The sequence below is a fragment of the Pseudorca crassidens genome, chromosome 2, assembly GCF_039906515.1.
Source record: "Pseudorca crassidens isolate mPseCra1 chromosome 2, mPseCra1.hap1, whole genome shotgun sequence".
NCBI lineage: Eukaryota > Metazoa > Chordata > Mammalia > Artiodactyla > Delphinidae > Pseudorca > Pseudorca crassidens.
Window position 1 is genome coordinate 95,222,907 of NC_090297.1, and position 15,408 is coordinate 95,238,314.

Below are 15,408 nucleotides of genomic sequence, written 5' to 3' on the forward strand. Positions count from 1 at the left end.
CAACTTGATATTGTAAAGTGTGTCTTGAAAGAAAGATAATTGTTCGAACATTTTTTCCATTTCTAGTAAACCTCTGGATAATGCCAGTAAGCTTGCTCAGCTTGTTGAAAAAAAACTTGAAAACTACTACAAGATTGATGAAAAGAGCCTAATAAAGGTAACATATAAAAGATAAATAGTGGTTATGCATAAAGTCTGTCTTATTTCTTTCTAAACCAAGGAAACTGTTGTTCATTCATTTTCCAGTTTTGATTTGAGAATCATTAACACAGATCCCCAATTTTGATTTGGGAATCACTGATATAAGTGGTAGTAGAAGTCTTAATAGACAGTGTGGCTTAGAGGAGAAGATAAGGGTTTTGAAATAAGCACTTTGTCTATATCCTGGCTATGCCATTTAATTCATAGATATGTCAATTAGCAAATGATGTAACTTCTCTGTGCCTAAGTTTTCTTACCTATAAAATGGGGATAATAAGAGAATACCTATATTATAAAATAGAGGATTAAATGAGTTAATACATAAAAAGTTTTTAGAATAGTGCTTGCAACTGAGTAAACAGTTAATAAACATAATTTTTCCTGTTATCACCAGCTTTGTGTTCTTGGACATATTATTTACTCTGAGTTGTATTTTCATCTATAAAATGGATCAGATGATATGTACCTTACTTGGTTGGTATGAAGGTTAGGCAGATTAGCTTGTGTTTGGCATATAATAGGAGTTTAATGAATGATAGCTATTGCTATCTTATCAAGGTAATATAAAGTAATCTAAGACTAAGATTAGAACCTGGGGAATTCTAGCATTTGAGCTTGGGTTGGAGAGTGAAGAGCTTGAGTAGACTGCCAGAGGTGGTGCCACAGGGCTAGAAAGCCATATTACAGTAGCTGAAAAATAAAAAGAAGGAACTGTTGATAGTTTAGAAGAGGAGATGGGCAAGGAAACCACCAATTACAATGCATGTAGTAAGAGGAATGAGAGAAGAATACATGAAATGTAGTGGGAACATAGGCTGGGGCTTAATCTTATTGTAACTGGAGTCTTGGAAGGCATCCTAGAGGAAGAGGCCCTTGAGCTTGAAGAATGAGTATAACAGAAGAGGGAGTTTTTTCCTTGGATAACAGGGTTCTTTGGGCAGAGGCATAGAGAAAAAGGCAAAATTCACAAACAACTTGGCTAGAATGGAGGGTGTAAGATTAGATGTAATGTTGGTTCAGAACTTTAAAAAGTTACTAGTTTTTGGTTTGGAGGACTAGTGAAATCTGTTGTCCTCGTTGTAGTTATGAAGATAATGGCTCGGTATACATAGTATAGTAGGTAGTCAATAAATGTTTGTTGAATGAGGAAAGATAAACGATCATTATATTAGTTAATATCCCTTTAGTCCTTCATGATTTCAATGATAAAAAGGAAAATCCACAAAAACCAAACTTGTCCTTTCCATTCTTTCTGCCTCAGAAATTATACACCTTGGAAATGCTTGATACCTTTTCTTCATTCAAGGACCTGAGAGAGTGTCACCTCCTTTTTGAAGTCTTTCCTCACTCTTCAGGTCAAGCGATTCTTCCTCTCACATACTTTCATAGCCCCAAGCCCTGATATAGCACTTATATTGCACAGTCTTTTTCCTATTCATATTTCTGAAGACTCATAACTTACATGTATTGAGGGCTTACTAAGTGCCAGGCACTGTGATAAGTGTTCATGGTATTATTACATTTAATCTTTACAGTAATCTTGTAGGGCAGAGGTTCTGATTAAATATATATTTTTTTGTTTGTTTTGTTAATGAGAATACTGAGATATTAACAAGTTAAGCAATTTGTCCAAAGTTGTACAACAAGAAAGTGGTCAAGGCTGGGAATTCTCTGGAGATTCAGTGGTTAGGACTCCATGCTGTCACTGCCGAGGGCCCATGTTCGATCCCTGGTCAGGGAACTAAAATCCCATAAGCTGAGTGGCGTGGCCAAAAAATTTAAAAAAAAAAGAGAGAAAGTGGTCAAGGCTGGATTCACACCCAGATCTACCTGATTCCAGAGGCTGTGCTCTTAATCACTATACCATACTATCTCAAGGTTTATTTAAATGAGTGAATGGTTAACTAAAAAAAATTTTAAAGATCTATTCTATGTAGTTTACCTTTGTCTGCTGGAAGTAAATAAATAAGAAATGTTTGTCTGAGTTGTAGTTATCTCTTACTGCTCCAAATAATAATCCAGAGAATTTATTACTTTTTAAAATGAAGTATAGAAGATACTGATATTAACTGATTTTTCCCAGCACTATTATTCACTGTTTAATGATTAGTGCTGTTTGTGAGTTAATGATAGCAAAGCTTTCATTGTAATTTACCATCTTAGCTGGCATCAATGTAATCTTTTAAAATGCGTAAAGGTTAAGAGTACAGGTCATGGAGTGAAGCTGACCTGGGTTTGAATCTCCATTCTACCACATACTAGCTAGCTATGTGATTTGGGCAAGTTACTTAATTTTAAGCCTTAATGCCCCCATTGTCAAATGGAGTTAATAATCCCTGTCTCACAGGGTTGCTATAAGAATTAAATAATGTGGATATTTCTTGCTTAGCACAGTGTGTAGCATAAAGAGCTCAAGTAATAACTACTATTCATAATTTATATCAGTTTTAGTGTTTATGGAGCTGAATTCCTAAGGAAATAGATTTAGTGCAGGCCAAATGTTACTTTTTTTAAAGGAATTTTCACAATATCGTATTATTGAGTATAGCCTCTTACTCTAATTATGAAAGCTTTTGGTTTTGTAGTCTTATTTTTTTCCCCTGTTATACCACTCAGATTTTTCTGTTTTAATATAACTTCACATTCTTAGGAATGGGGCAGAACTTAGGAAAAGTCTGCTTTTGTTTTCTAAGATACTAAAAATATGTTCACACAAAGAAATTGAAGTTTCTTAAGATAATTTTATTTTGTTATTCCAGGGTAAAACTCATTCCCAGCTCATAATAATTGATCGTGGCTTTGATCCTGTGTCCACTGTCCTGCATGAACTGACCTTTCAGGCAATGGCATATGATCTACTGCCGATTGAGAATGATACATACAAGCAAGTATAACTTGAAGGGAATATATAGGGCATATACAAACAGGATAGGATATTAGCATTTAATGATTCGTGCAGGCACCGGAAATCTAAAGCCCCTGTAACCTTTTTCATTCAGAGACTTTATCCTTCTCTTACCCCTATAATCATAATCTGTTAAAAATACCTTGACCTTGTTAGTTAATGGGTAATTTAACTGCTTTGAAGCTTTTTCGGTGTATTTGCTTCCTTAACTGTGTCTACAACAAAAATAGATTTTAAACAGCTGGAATTTGTACTTTTCAGTAAATACCAGGCTCACTACTATATTTATTGAAGTGGAAACCATATTCAAATTGGTTAGGCTGTGATTATTCTGAATCACACATCCAAAAGTTATCTATATGTGTGTCTTGTCAACATAGTGTATTTAAAAAGATTAGAAGACTAGGAACCTCATTAGGATGGTTATTGAGAATAGATACAAGTTTACCAATTTGGTACCTATTATTGACTTAACTCTGATATAAGCATATTAACTTTAAAAGTAATATCAAGTAGCTAAATGAAAAATGAAATCACTTTTCTGTTAAGGAACCATTTTATTGTACCTTTGTGCATCATTTATGAGTGTGTGTATATATATACACACACATACATATATATATATACACATAAATATATAACATGTTGTTTGATATCATAATTTCTAAATCCAAATTGGCATTTTTCAGCTAAGATTTACTGCTTTGAGCATAGTAATAAAAAAGAAAATTAGTTTTCTGAAATTTTATGTTTAAATTAATTTAGTAATTTTAATAGATTAAAAAGATCCAAAAACTTGTGCTAATTATAATACTTAATATTTTTTCTTAAACCAAATATTGTTAAACTAATTTTGTATTTTCTATTGTATTTTTATTTGCATTCTGGTCAGATCCTGGCTTCTGAGTTTTTCTTTATTTGTATTAATGTTAGATGACGTAGATCAACATTTTTCTAATATAAAAGTAGTTTTTCTAATATAAAAGTAGTTATTCTAATATAAAAGTAGTTTTAAGCAGTTTTTTCAGAATTTTCAGAAAGCATGTTGTTTACCTCTCTTATCCTTTAGGTCTCTAAACCTACGTTGCTCAAGAGACTTAGAAACGACTTAAACTGATGGACACTTAAGAATTTGGTTCCAGGCTATTGACATAAGTTTCAGACATTTCTAACCTAGTACTTTTTTAAAAAAATGATCTCCCTAGGTTTGCTGGCAAGCAAAGCAAGGTTTAATTTTTTAAGAGTAATAGAGAGACTTATTTAAAAACAAAAACAAAGAAGTCAGAGATTTTTTGAATGAATCGAAAAAGTCCAGGGATAAGACTAGGTGGAAGCACGAACTCCCTGTGGGTTGTGCTCCATCCCAATTTTTAATGGAAGTAATGCAGAGCAGAAACTTCTAAGTATCCAGACTGTGTTCTTCATCTTGGTGACCTCTTTAAATGTACTCTTAGGATTGTCATCATCTTTTAGTATTGTCAGGCCTGCTACCTTAATCTTTGTTTATAAATCAAAGGTTAAAGAAGTACAAAGTAGCATTTTAAATGACAAAAAGGCCTCTGTCCTTAGTGCAGTCTTGTAATTAAGCACAGTCGTTCTGCCTTTGGGCATCTGTAATTAAGACCAAATAGGTAGATGGTTTTATAGATGGGGCCTGAAATTTGGGGGATTGTAGAAATGATTATATTTATACAGCAGAAATCTCCATTTATTGTCTGCTATCCAGTGCTAGGAAAGCTCAATGCTGTCCATTCTGATCTTGAGGACGTTGACAGTCCCAGGGATGATTGAATTTTCCAGCTCCACAAATGGAAGGAGGCTGGCTATTTGCATAAAAGAAGCGAGGAATTACTTTTGGGGAAGCAGTCAGGAAGCCCATTTTGAGTAATTTCATGAACCTCTTGAATTGCCTCTCAGTTCAGTAGAACTCATTAAAGCAATCAAGGTTTTTAATGGCTACACTAGTTTTTCTCTCATTTCCTTTCCCATTCTTTAAAGGAGATGTGGTTATAGGGTTAGGGAAGAATATAGAAACAGATGATATATGTTTGTGAATTTTGTACCAACTCTGAAACACCTGCAGTACTTAATAGGCTACATTAGGGGGTGACATTTCTTTTCTTAATGGATGTTTGATAGTTGAGTTGATGGTTATTAGTATGTCAAAGTAGTGTTTTGAGCAACTAGAATACAAATTGTTAGTGTATTCACTCTTGTTCTTAAAGTTGATTGTGGAACGTTGAATTTTTGTTTCTAAGATACCACTTTGCTGAGATAAAACTCTATAATAATGACAGCTAAACCTAACGAAAGTAAAAAGGTCTTGGTAGACATAGCACTTTGATTTTTATTGTATGGATAGCAATATGCCTTAGTTTTGAGTATGTATTCATTATCCCCCAAAATAGTGGATGTATTCTTCAGTTTCTTGAGCTGTATCTTAAAATTATTGTTTATAAAAATGTTTCACTTTTTGGGTGGGAAAATAATCAAAAAGTTCATACTTCTCTCTACTTGTAGATATAAAACCGATGGGAAAGAAAAGGAGGCAGTCCTTGAAGAAGATGATGACATCTGGGTCAGAATTCGACATCGGCATATTGCAGTTGTATTAGAGTATGTGAACTCATTTTAATTTTTATTCCACATTTTTAAAATACTAAATACATGATAGTACATTTTGTAATCTTAAAATATTTTTGTAAAGAATTACACCTTAGAAATTTAAAGAATCCTCTTACAATTTGACAGGGAAATTCCCAAGCTTATGAAAGAAATTTCATCAACAAAGAAAGCAACGGAAGGAAAGGTAAGAGTGTTATTTAACTTTCAAGATAACAATGAAGGTGAATTTTAAAGTCTGTGTAAAATTTTTTATCTATTTAACTTTCCATTTTGGGAAATTTCTAACATACACAAAAGTAGAGAAAATAAACTTTCATGTACCCATTACCTAGCCTCAACAGTTAGCAAAAGTTTCTCTGTCTTGCTCCATTAAAATTTATTTTTAAAAGGCCATTTAGCCAATTGCATTAATGCATTCTTGTTAGATTTTTTATATTGAGGTATAATTTACCTAAGTAAAGTGCACAAATCTTAAATGTATACTGAATAACTTTTTACATACATATATATGTATTCATACACACACATACCTGTGGAACTACCACCTAAATTAAGGTATAGGACATTTCTGTCATTTCAGAAAGTTGCACAATAATATCTGTGAATAAAGAAAATTTAGCCTGATCCTTTCGAATCTGTATACCTTTTAAACTAGTTTTCTTAGTAGTTAATACCTCCTAGCTGTATAATGTAGACTAGAACTGGTGACAGGATATCCTTGTCTCATTCCCAACCTAAGGGGAAATGTGTTTGATATTTCATCATTGAGTATTATGGTAGTTTTAGATTATTTTAGATACATCCTTTGTCAGATTAAGAAGTTCCCTTCTATTCCATATTTGCCAACAGGTTTTTTTTTGGTTTTGTTTCTTAAATCAGCAGTAGGTGTTGGATTTCATCAAATGCTTTATCAGCACCTATTGAAATTTTTTTCCCTCTTTTATTCTTTTAATGTGATAAGTTACATTCATTGATTCTCTAACATTAAACCAACCATGCATTCTTGGAATTAGCTCCACTTAGTCATGATACTTTATCCTTTTCCTATATCTCACTAGATTCTATTTGCTAATATTTTGCTTAGAATGTTTACTTCTAGGTTTATGAACAATAGTATTTCCCTGTAATAATTCGTGTGTGTGTGTGTGTGTGTGTGTGTGTGAGAGAGAGAGAGAGATAATCTTGTCAGGTTTTGGCAGCAAAATTATATTGGTCTTTAAATGAGTTGTAATGTTTTCCCTCTCATTCTCTGGAAGTGTTTGTGTAAGATTGTTATTACTTGTCTCATCATTGCTTGGAAGACTTCACAACTGAAGCAGTCTGGGCATGGAGTTTTCCATTTTTATGGGGAAGTCTTTACTTACAAATTCTTTAATAGTTACAGAACTATTCAGATTTCTAATTTTTTTATATCAGTTTTGGGGTGTTCATTTTTAAGGGATTTGTCTATTATATCTTCATTTTCAAATATCCTCTTATTATCTTTTCAGTGTCTGTAGAACCTATAGCTGTGTGCTACTTATTTAATCCTAATATTGTTAATTTGTGTTTTAGCCTACATACTATTAATATCCCTATATATATAATTAGTATTTCAAAGAACCAACTTTTGGCTTTGCTGATTTCTCTACTGTATGTTAGTTTTATGTTGAATTGATTTCTACTCATTTTTATTTCCTACCTTCAGTTTTCTTTGGCTTGTTTTTCTTTTTCTAACTTCTTGAGTTGGATGTTTACAGCACTGATTTTCAACCTTTTTTCTCTTACTATATATATTTATTTATTTCCTTCTCAACATTGTTGTAGCTGCATTCCCCAAGTTTTGGAATAACCTATTTTTATTTCGATTCAGCTCAAAATGTTTTCTAACTCTCATTGTGATTTCTTCTTTGACTTATGTGTTATATAGGAATATGTTTTTTAATTTCAAAGAGTTTGGGAATTTTCTACTTGTCTTTCTGTTATTGAATTGTAATTTAACTATATAGTGGTCAGAGAATGTGCAATGTATGATTTCAGTCCTTTGAAATTTGTTCAGACTTGACTTGTGACCTATCATACGATCTATTGTGGTTAAGTACCCAATGTGTACTTGAATACAAATTCTATGTGTGTCAATTAAATCAAGTTGGTTCATCATGTTATTCAAATATTCTATTTCTTTACTCATTTTTTATCTGGTTTTTATATCAGTTACTGAGAATGGTATCGCTTATGGCTATGAATTAGTCTATTTTTTTTAGAATCTTGTCAACTTTCAAAGCTATATCGACTGATAAAGCCATGTTAATTATAGTCTTTATAAATTTAAGATAGTTACCTTTCTGTTGAATTTATCTTTTATCAATACAAAATGTCATTTTGTTTTTCATTTGCAATATTTCTTGACTTAAGCTCTACTTTGTCTGATTTTAATATAGCCATACCTGCTTTATTTTGGCTAGTGTTTACGTGATATATCTTTTCTCATCCTTTATTTTCACCAATTTGTGCCTTTATGTTTAAAGTGTGCTTCTTAAAAAGAGTTTGTATTGATAGTTGAGGTTTGTTTGTTTATTCAATCTGATGATCCTTATCTTTTAATTAGAATGTTTAAGTCCATCTGTATTTCATGTAATTATTGATATAGTTGAATTTGTTACCATCTTATTTGTTTTCTCTTTATTTTATCCTTTTCCTTTTCTGCCTTCTTTATATATATAGGCCTTTTTTTTTTCTTTAAACTATTCCATTTTGTCTCCAAAATAAACTTTTGTTTTACCTTTTGGTATCCTTCCTGTAGTCATCATGTTGGGTACTACAAAATGTATCCTTATATTATCACAGTGTACCTTAAAGTATACTTTTGCCATGTCCTAAAGAATTCAAGAACCTTATAATAGTTTAACTCCATTTACCTCCCTTTGTCTTTTGTGCTATTGTTGTCATATATTTTACTTTAACATGTGTTATAAAGTCAGGATGTTATTTTTGTTTTAAATTCTCAATAGACTTTTATATTGTCCACATAAATTTGAAATCTGTTGTTATTTATTCCTTATTGCTCTTCAGTGTTTCCATCTGGGCTGGATGATTTCTCTCAACTTTTGTTTTTATCTAAGGATATCTGTGTTTTACGGGTTTTACAGAGACACTTACTGTATTTAGAATTCAAAGTTGGCAGTTCTTTTTTTTCTTTCAGCAATTTAAAGATTTAAATATGTCACCTTTTGGCTACCATCATTTCTGTTAAAGAAGCCAGCTGTCATGTTACTGTTAATTTCCTGAAGATAAAGTGTCTTTTTAAAGATTTTTGTCTTTATCTTTTAGTTTTAGCAATGTGACCATAATATGCCTTACTATGATGTGTTATTGTTGGTATTTATCCTCCTTGGGTTTATTGAGCTTCTTGAATCACTGGGTTGGTAACTTTCTTCATATTTGTAAAATTCTTGGCTCTTATTTCCTCACATCTTGATTTTGTCCTAGTCTGTCTTTCCTCTCCTTCTAGGATTCCATTCACTTGTGTTTTAGATTTTTGGACCATATTCTACGTCTCTTCTATTCTGTTCCTTATTTTCCCACTTTTTTCCTCCTCTGTGCTTTAATTAAATATTTTCTATTAACCTGACTTTCAGTCCCCTACTTTTTTTTTTTTTTTGTGGTACACGGGCCTCGCACTGTTGTGGCCTCTCCCGTTGCAGAGCACAGGCTCCGGACGCGCAGGCCCAGCGGCCATGGCTCATGGGCCCAGCCGCTCCGCAGCATATGGGATCTTCCCGGACCGGGACACGAACCCATGTCCCCTGCATTGGCAGGCGGACTCTCAACCACTGTGCCACCAGGGAAGCCCGAGTCTCCTACTTTTGTCTGTTGTATCCAGTCTGCAGTTAAACCCATTCAACATATTGTTTCTTAAACTGCATTAGAAAGTAAAGTTCCCCCTTTATAGTATAAAATTGTATGAGTTTTGACAAATGTATACTCTCATATAACCACAACCAAGATATAGAACAATTCCATCAACACCTCCCCCCACAATTGCCTTGTGCCACTTTGTAGGCAACCTCTCCACTCAACTCTGATCCCCTCAGAAACACTGATCTATTTTCTTTCCTATAGTTTTGCCTTTTCTAGAATGACAGCTAAATAGAATAATACAATATGGCTTTTTCATTTAATATAATGCACTTGACATTCATCCATGTGACATGTAACAGGAGCTTCAACACTTTTTATTGCTGAGTAGTATTCCATTGTATGGATATACTACATTTTATCTGTTCACAAGTTGCAGAACATTTAGGTTTTTTCCAAGTTGTTGACAATTACAAATAAAGCCACTGTGAACATTCAGGTTTTGTGTGAACAAATGTTTTCATTCAGTTGGATAAATAAGAGTAAGATTGCTGGGTCATATGGTAAATGTATATTTAATTTTCTAGGAAACTTCCAAACTGTTTTCCTAATTTGCTGTACCATTTTACAGTCTCACCAACAATGTATGAGTCATTCGTTGTGTTTTTAATTTCAAAGTTGCATTTAATTCTAGGGCATCCATTGAATTTTTTTTTTTTTTTTTTTGTGGTACGCGGGCCTCTCAATGTTGTGGCCTCTCCCGCTGCGGAGCACAGGCTCCGGACGCGCAGGCTCAGCGGCCATGGCTCACGGGCCCAGCCGCTCCACGGCATGTGGGATCCTCCGGACCGGGGCACGAACCCGCGTCCCCTGCATCGGCAGGCGGACTCAACCACTGCACCACCAGGGAAGCCCCACTGAATTTTTTTTAATAAAGTCTATAATTCTCTATTGAAATACTCCATCTTTTCATCCATTTAGTTCATCTTTTCACCTGTTTTCTTTAACATAAGTATGATATTTTAAAGTCCTTGTCTGCTAACTCCAGCGTCTGGATTTTCTTGGGTCTACTTTTATTGACTGTTTCATCACTTGAGTATCCATCACTTTTTCCTGTTTTACATGTCCAGTAATATATTACTGTATGTTAGACATTGTGGATGCTATGTTGCAAAGGCTCTTGGTGATGTTCTCTTTACTAAGAGTATTGAGTTCTGTTCTGGCAGGCAGTTAATTTTTTAGTGAATAACCTTGATTCTGTTGAGACTTCATGTCAGGCTTTTGTTATGTTGAGTGTATTTCACTTTTGCATTTAGTCTGAAGATATAGTCCTTCCAGGACTAAATGTCTGGGATGTTCACTTAGAACTGTCTACTTTGTCTGGATCAGAGAATGCCAATATTGTCTTGCATTAAGACCCCTCTGAAATCTCTGCAGTCGTTCTCTGCTAGGCCTTTAAGAGTTATGCCCTGTATATGTGCAGCTTAGTATTTGGCCAGGGATGCTAAGGCAACCCTTCTACACGTCTTTGAGTTATGTTGTGACTGGCTCTTTTCTGTATTAACCCTGGACCCCAACCCCTACCTCAGTAGCCCCAAACTCCGATCTCTTTTTCCTCTGCCCAGAGAGACTTGCTTTCTACTTAAACTCTACTTCCTTTCACTGTGTTTTGGAAAATGTTTCAGGGAAGAGCCAGGATGAGTGCAGGGAACACCGTCTATGCTTTCCTTTGCTCAAGTAACCTAGCTTTGAGCTATTTTTGAAAAATCCTTTGCCTGAAAGCTGTTGTCTTTTTTATTTTGTCCAATTTTGTTTTTGTTTATGGAGGGAGAATTTTTTTCTTTTTTTTTTTGCGGTACGCGGGCCTCTCACTGTGTGGCCTCTCGTGTTGTGGAGCACAGGCTCCGGACGCACAGGCTCAGTGGCCATGGCTCACGGGCCCAGCCGCTCCGCGACATGTGGGATCCTCCCAGACTGGGGAACGAACCCGTGTCCCCTGTATCGGCAGGCGGACTCTCAACCACTGCGCCACCAGGGAACCCCCCGGAGAATAATTTTTATATCAGTTACTTTATCATGGCTGCAACTGGAAACCTTGAATTTGTTTTCTTTTTAAAATTGCCAAATATTTAGTAAATTAATAAATATTTAAAACTACAGGATTTTAAAGTTGTTATATAAAAATAACTGAATCATAAGTTTGTTTTAAAAAATGTTTTATTTTTCCTAGACATCACTTAGTGCTCTTGCCCAACTGATGAAAAAGATGCCCCATTTCCGTAAACAGATTACTAAGGTAAGCAGTATCATACATAAGATATGTTATCATTTTTAGTTTATTAGTCCATCCAGTTCTGTAGTCAGGTTTAGCAGTGGGTGTCATGGAATACTTGGTGTTAGTTGTCCTCTAAAACCTTACTTTAGGTCTGAGAAATACCCCAAATATCTAAGCTCCCCAATAGAGTTCTCTCTATATATACTCTTGATTTATATCTTTATCTTGAATAGCCAAACAGAAAAAGCTTAATATTTATCAACTTAATAAGAAGATTCAACATTGGATTGACAAGTGGTTGTTGTTATACTTGGTTCGTTGAATTAATAGTTATTTTTAAAATTTTATTTATTTATTTATTTATTTTTGGTTGCATTGGGTCTTCATTGCTGCATGCCGGCTTTCTCTAGTTGTGGTAAGCAGGGGCTACTCTTCATTGCGGTGTGCGGACTTCTTACTGTGGTGACTTCTCTTGTTGTGGAGCATGGGCTGTAGGCATGCTGGCTTCAGTAGTGGTGGCGCACAGGCTTAGTTGCTCCGCGGCATGTGGGATCTTCCTGGACCAGGGCTCAAACCCGTGTCCCCCTGCATTGACAGGCGGATTCTTAACCACTGCACCACCAGGGATGTCTGAATTAATAGTTATATATCAGTAGATTTAAGAGCAATCAAAGTTGTGTGGGCAGGTAAAGTTTTGTTTTTTTGCTGTTCCAGTCCTTCTTACAAGTATTTATCAGAATAATATTTACATATTTTTATCATATTGCTTCCTAATCAAGAATCAATAACATAAATTCAAACTTTTTCTGCTTGCCTTTAAGGACTTCACTATTTTTTTCTCACCTTATTTTTCACTACTCATAAGCCCAACACAAATTCAACCCTTCCATTCTGTTTTTTGTGGTCTGTTGATTATCCCCTGTAGATCATGGTAATTTTCACTTTTTTCCGTTCTCGAGATGTTTCCCTTGATCTACATGGTACCTCCTTCCCACCAAAGCCCATGCTTTCCTTCAGGCCCATCTCAAAAGTTTAATATTATCAGTTACACAGAAAGAAATGAAAATGCTTTAAATGATTGATTTCTTCTGTTTTTCAGCAAGTTGTTCATCTTAACTTAGCAGAAGATTGCATGAATAAGTTCAAGCCTAATATAGAAAAGCTCTGCAAAACTGAACAGGTATGTGCAGAGCCAGAAATACCTATGTTCAGGATAGATTTTCAGAATTAACTTTGTAAGGTAAAACCTAACTTTTTGTTCAATACAGTGCACTAGATCACAGAACCTCTTTTAGAAGGAGACTCACCCACTTGGTTTAATACATCATTCCTTACCAACGCTAACAAGTAGCTATACAGTATCATAGTAAGCAGTCCCTCCTAATCTGTGATTATGCATTTTTGGTTGAATGGGATGATTTAAGTGTTTGGAGCATTAATTCAGGGTAGCACTGTTGGCAGGCCTTTTTCAGTGGGTGCAGCATTTAAGGCAGCATCCTGCAGAGTACTGTGTAGGCACATTTAATTAAAGTCTCCTCTATAATGCCAAAACTATTTAGATCAGTGCTGTCTAATAGAAATAGATTGCAAGTCATGTATAATTTTAAATATTCTAGTAGTCACATTAAAAAGGTAAAAAGAAATGAGTGTGGTTAACTTTATTTGATTTAACCCAGTATATCCAAAATATTATTTTGACATGTAATCAATATAAAACAATTATTGAAATATTTTACATCCTTTTTTTCACAAACAAGTCCTCAGAATCTGGCGTTTTAACTTAGAGCACATCTTAATTCAGACTAGACACATTTCAAGTGCTCAGTAGCCACATGCAGCTCATGTCTACCATATTAGCAAAGGTATAGATTAATGATTTTCTTCTCTGAATTATTTTTTGACTTTTTACATTTTGTACAGTATTAGTTTACAAGTGATACTCACATTTTCCTGTGAAAAGGCATCAGTGTTCCATTAAAATTTGGCAAGTTTTAGTAATAGGTTTTTTTTAACTGAAAAATGAATTTGGATCATAGACCACTAACTATATTTCATTTTCGTTAAGGACCTGGCACTTGGAACTGACGCAGAAGGACAGAAAGTCAAAGATGCTATGCGAGTACTCCTTCCAGTTCTGCTCAGCAAAAATCATGATAATTATGATAAAATAAGAGCAATCCTACTTTATATATTCAGTATTAATGGTAATGCAGACTGTTTATTTTCTTGAATATATTAAAATACCCAGCTCTAAAATCATTTTACAATAAGTGGTTTACTATTTGATCATAAGAAAATCTTAGAAAATTCAAAAGTAGTGCCTACAGTTGGTTAAGATAAATAAAAGGAAAAATGTGAAATTGGGAGCGTACTGAAGGGTATATAATTTAAATGTTTGCTTTTTTTAAAAAAAGCTTTATTCTTGGATACCTAAAACCTGGAAATGATTATGGTAGCAATTATTTGACTGTGCACTCATATTTTACTTATCTAAGGAACTACGGAAGAAAACTTGGACAGGTTGATCCAGAATGTAAAGATAGAAAATGAGAGTGACATGATTCGTAACTGGAGTTACCTTGGTGTTCCCATTGTCCCTCCCGTAAGAAATTTTACATTCTGTATATACTTATACATACGCATGTGTGGTCATTTGCATTAAATATGTTTTCTTATGTGGGAATCCATGTGGACAGTCTTCTTAATTTTACTCTGTTGATTTGGTAAGTAAAATATTAATAATTTCATTTTTTTCCATATATGGGTAATTTGGACAAGTACATTTTTCTAGTGAATTTATATCTTACAGCTTCTGTTGTAATTTGCTATTTATGCTTTTCTTTTTATGATTCATTTATAGCAGAATTTGAAGAACTCTGTATAGAATCTCACTCTTTCCCATCGAGTTTTATATAAGCACTTTGGAGTAAACATATTTTCTGATATTATCACAAATTTTATCATTAATGCACAAAATACTGTGAAGTTACATGACCACGCCTGTTCAGATTTTTTGAGTAGGCTTTTCCACTCTTAGTTTTAAGTCAACTGCACCATAGTGTTTGTTGTAAATTAAACATCTTGTTAGAAAACTTAAGAGAATATCACTAAATAAAATTACTGATTTTTAATTTTTTCCTCTAATTATATTAGTCTCAACAAGGCAAACCATTAAGAAAGGATCGGTCTGCAGAAGAAACGTTTCAGCTCTCTCGATGGACACCTTTTATCAAAGATATTTTGGAGGTAAAATTAATTAAATTTTATTTATACCTGAGTGCCCTTCTGTACAATATTTTTCACTCTTTGTATATTTATCTGTCAGTCTGAGCATATCTATGGGTCAGGAATTATCTGCAGTACTGGGAGAGTTCACAAAAGAAGGCTGTATCTGGTGTTAAGGGAGGAAAGGAAACTTGAAGATTCTCTCCTTAAAGACTGCAAATTCATACCACTGACTGACTCAAAATAAATTAAAAAAAATAAAGCACACACATGCTTTATGAAAAAAACTCTGTTTGAAATAACTATATGTAGCAGAAATATAAATAATTTAGTTGAATGA

General features: G+C 34.0%; 1 protein-coding gene across 1 annotated transcript in view; it reads left to right on the top strand.

The window, feature by feature from the left end:
- The window catches only part of STXBP3 (syntaxin binding protein 3), a 54,393-nt gene that overhangs the window by 26,917 nt on the left and 12,068 nt on the right, over window positions 1-15,408 (top strand). Inside the window, exons 8-16 of the mRNA XM_067727105.1 lie at window positions 67-157; window positions 2,961-3,085; window positions 5,627-5,722; window positions 5,858-5,915; window positions 11,799-11,864; window positions 12,943-13,023; window positions 13,909-14,047; window positions 14,339-14,445; window positions 14,997-15,089. Of these exons, the coding sequence (XP_067583206.1) occupies window positions 67-157; window positions 2,961-3,085; window positions 5,627-5,722; window positions 5,858-5,915; window positions 11,799-11,864; window positions 12,943-13,023; window positions 13,909-14,047; window positions 14,339-14,445; window positions 14,997-15,089 (856 nt within the window). The remainder of the gene's footprint in view (window positions 1-66; window positions 158-2,960; window positions 3,086-5,626; window positions 5,723-5,857; window positions 5,916-11,798; window positions 11,865-12,942; window positions 13,024-13,908; window positions 14,048-14,338; window positions 14,446-14,996; window positions 15,090-15,408) is intronic.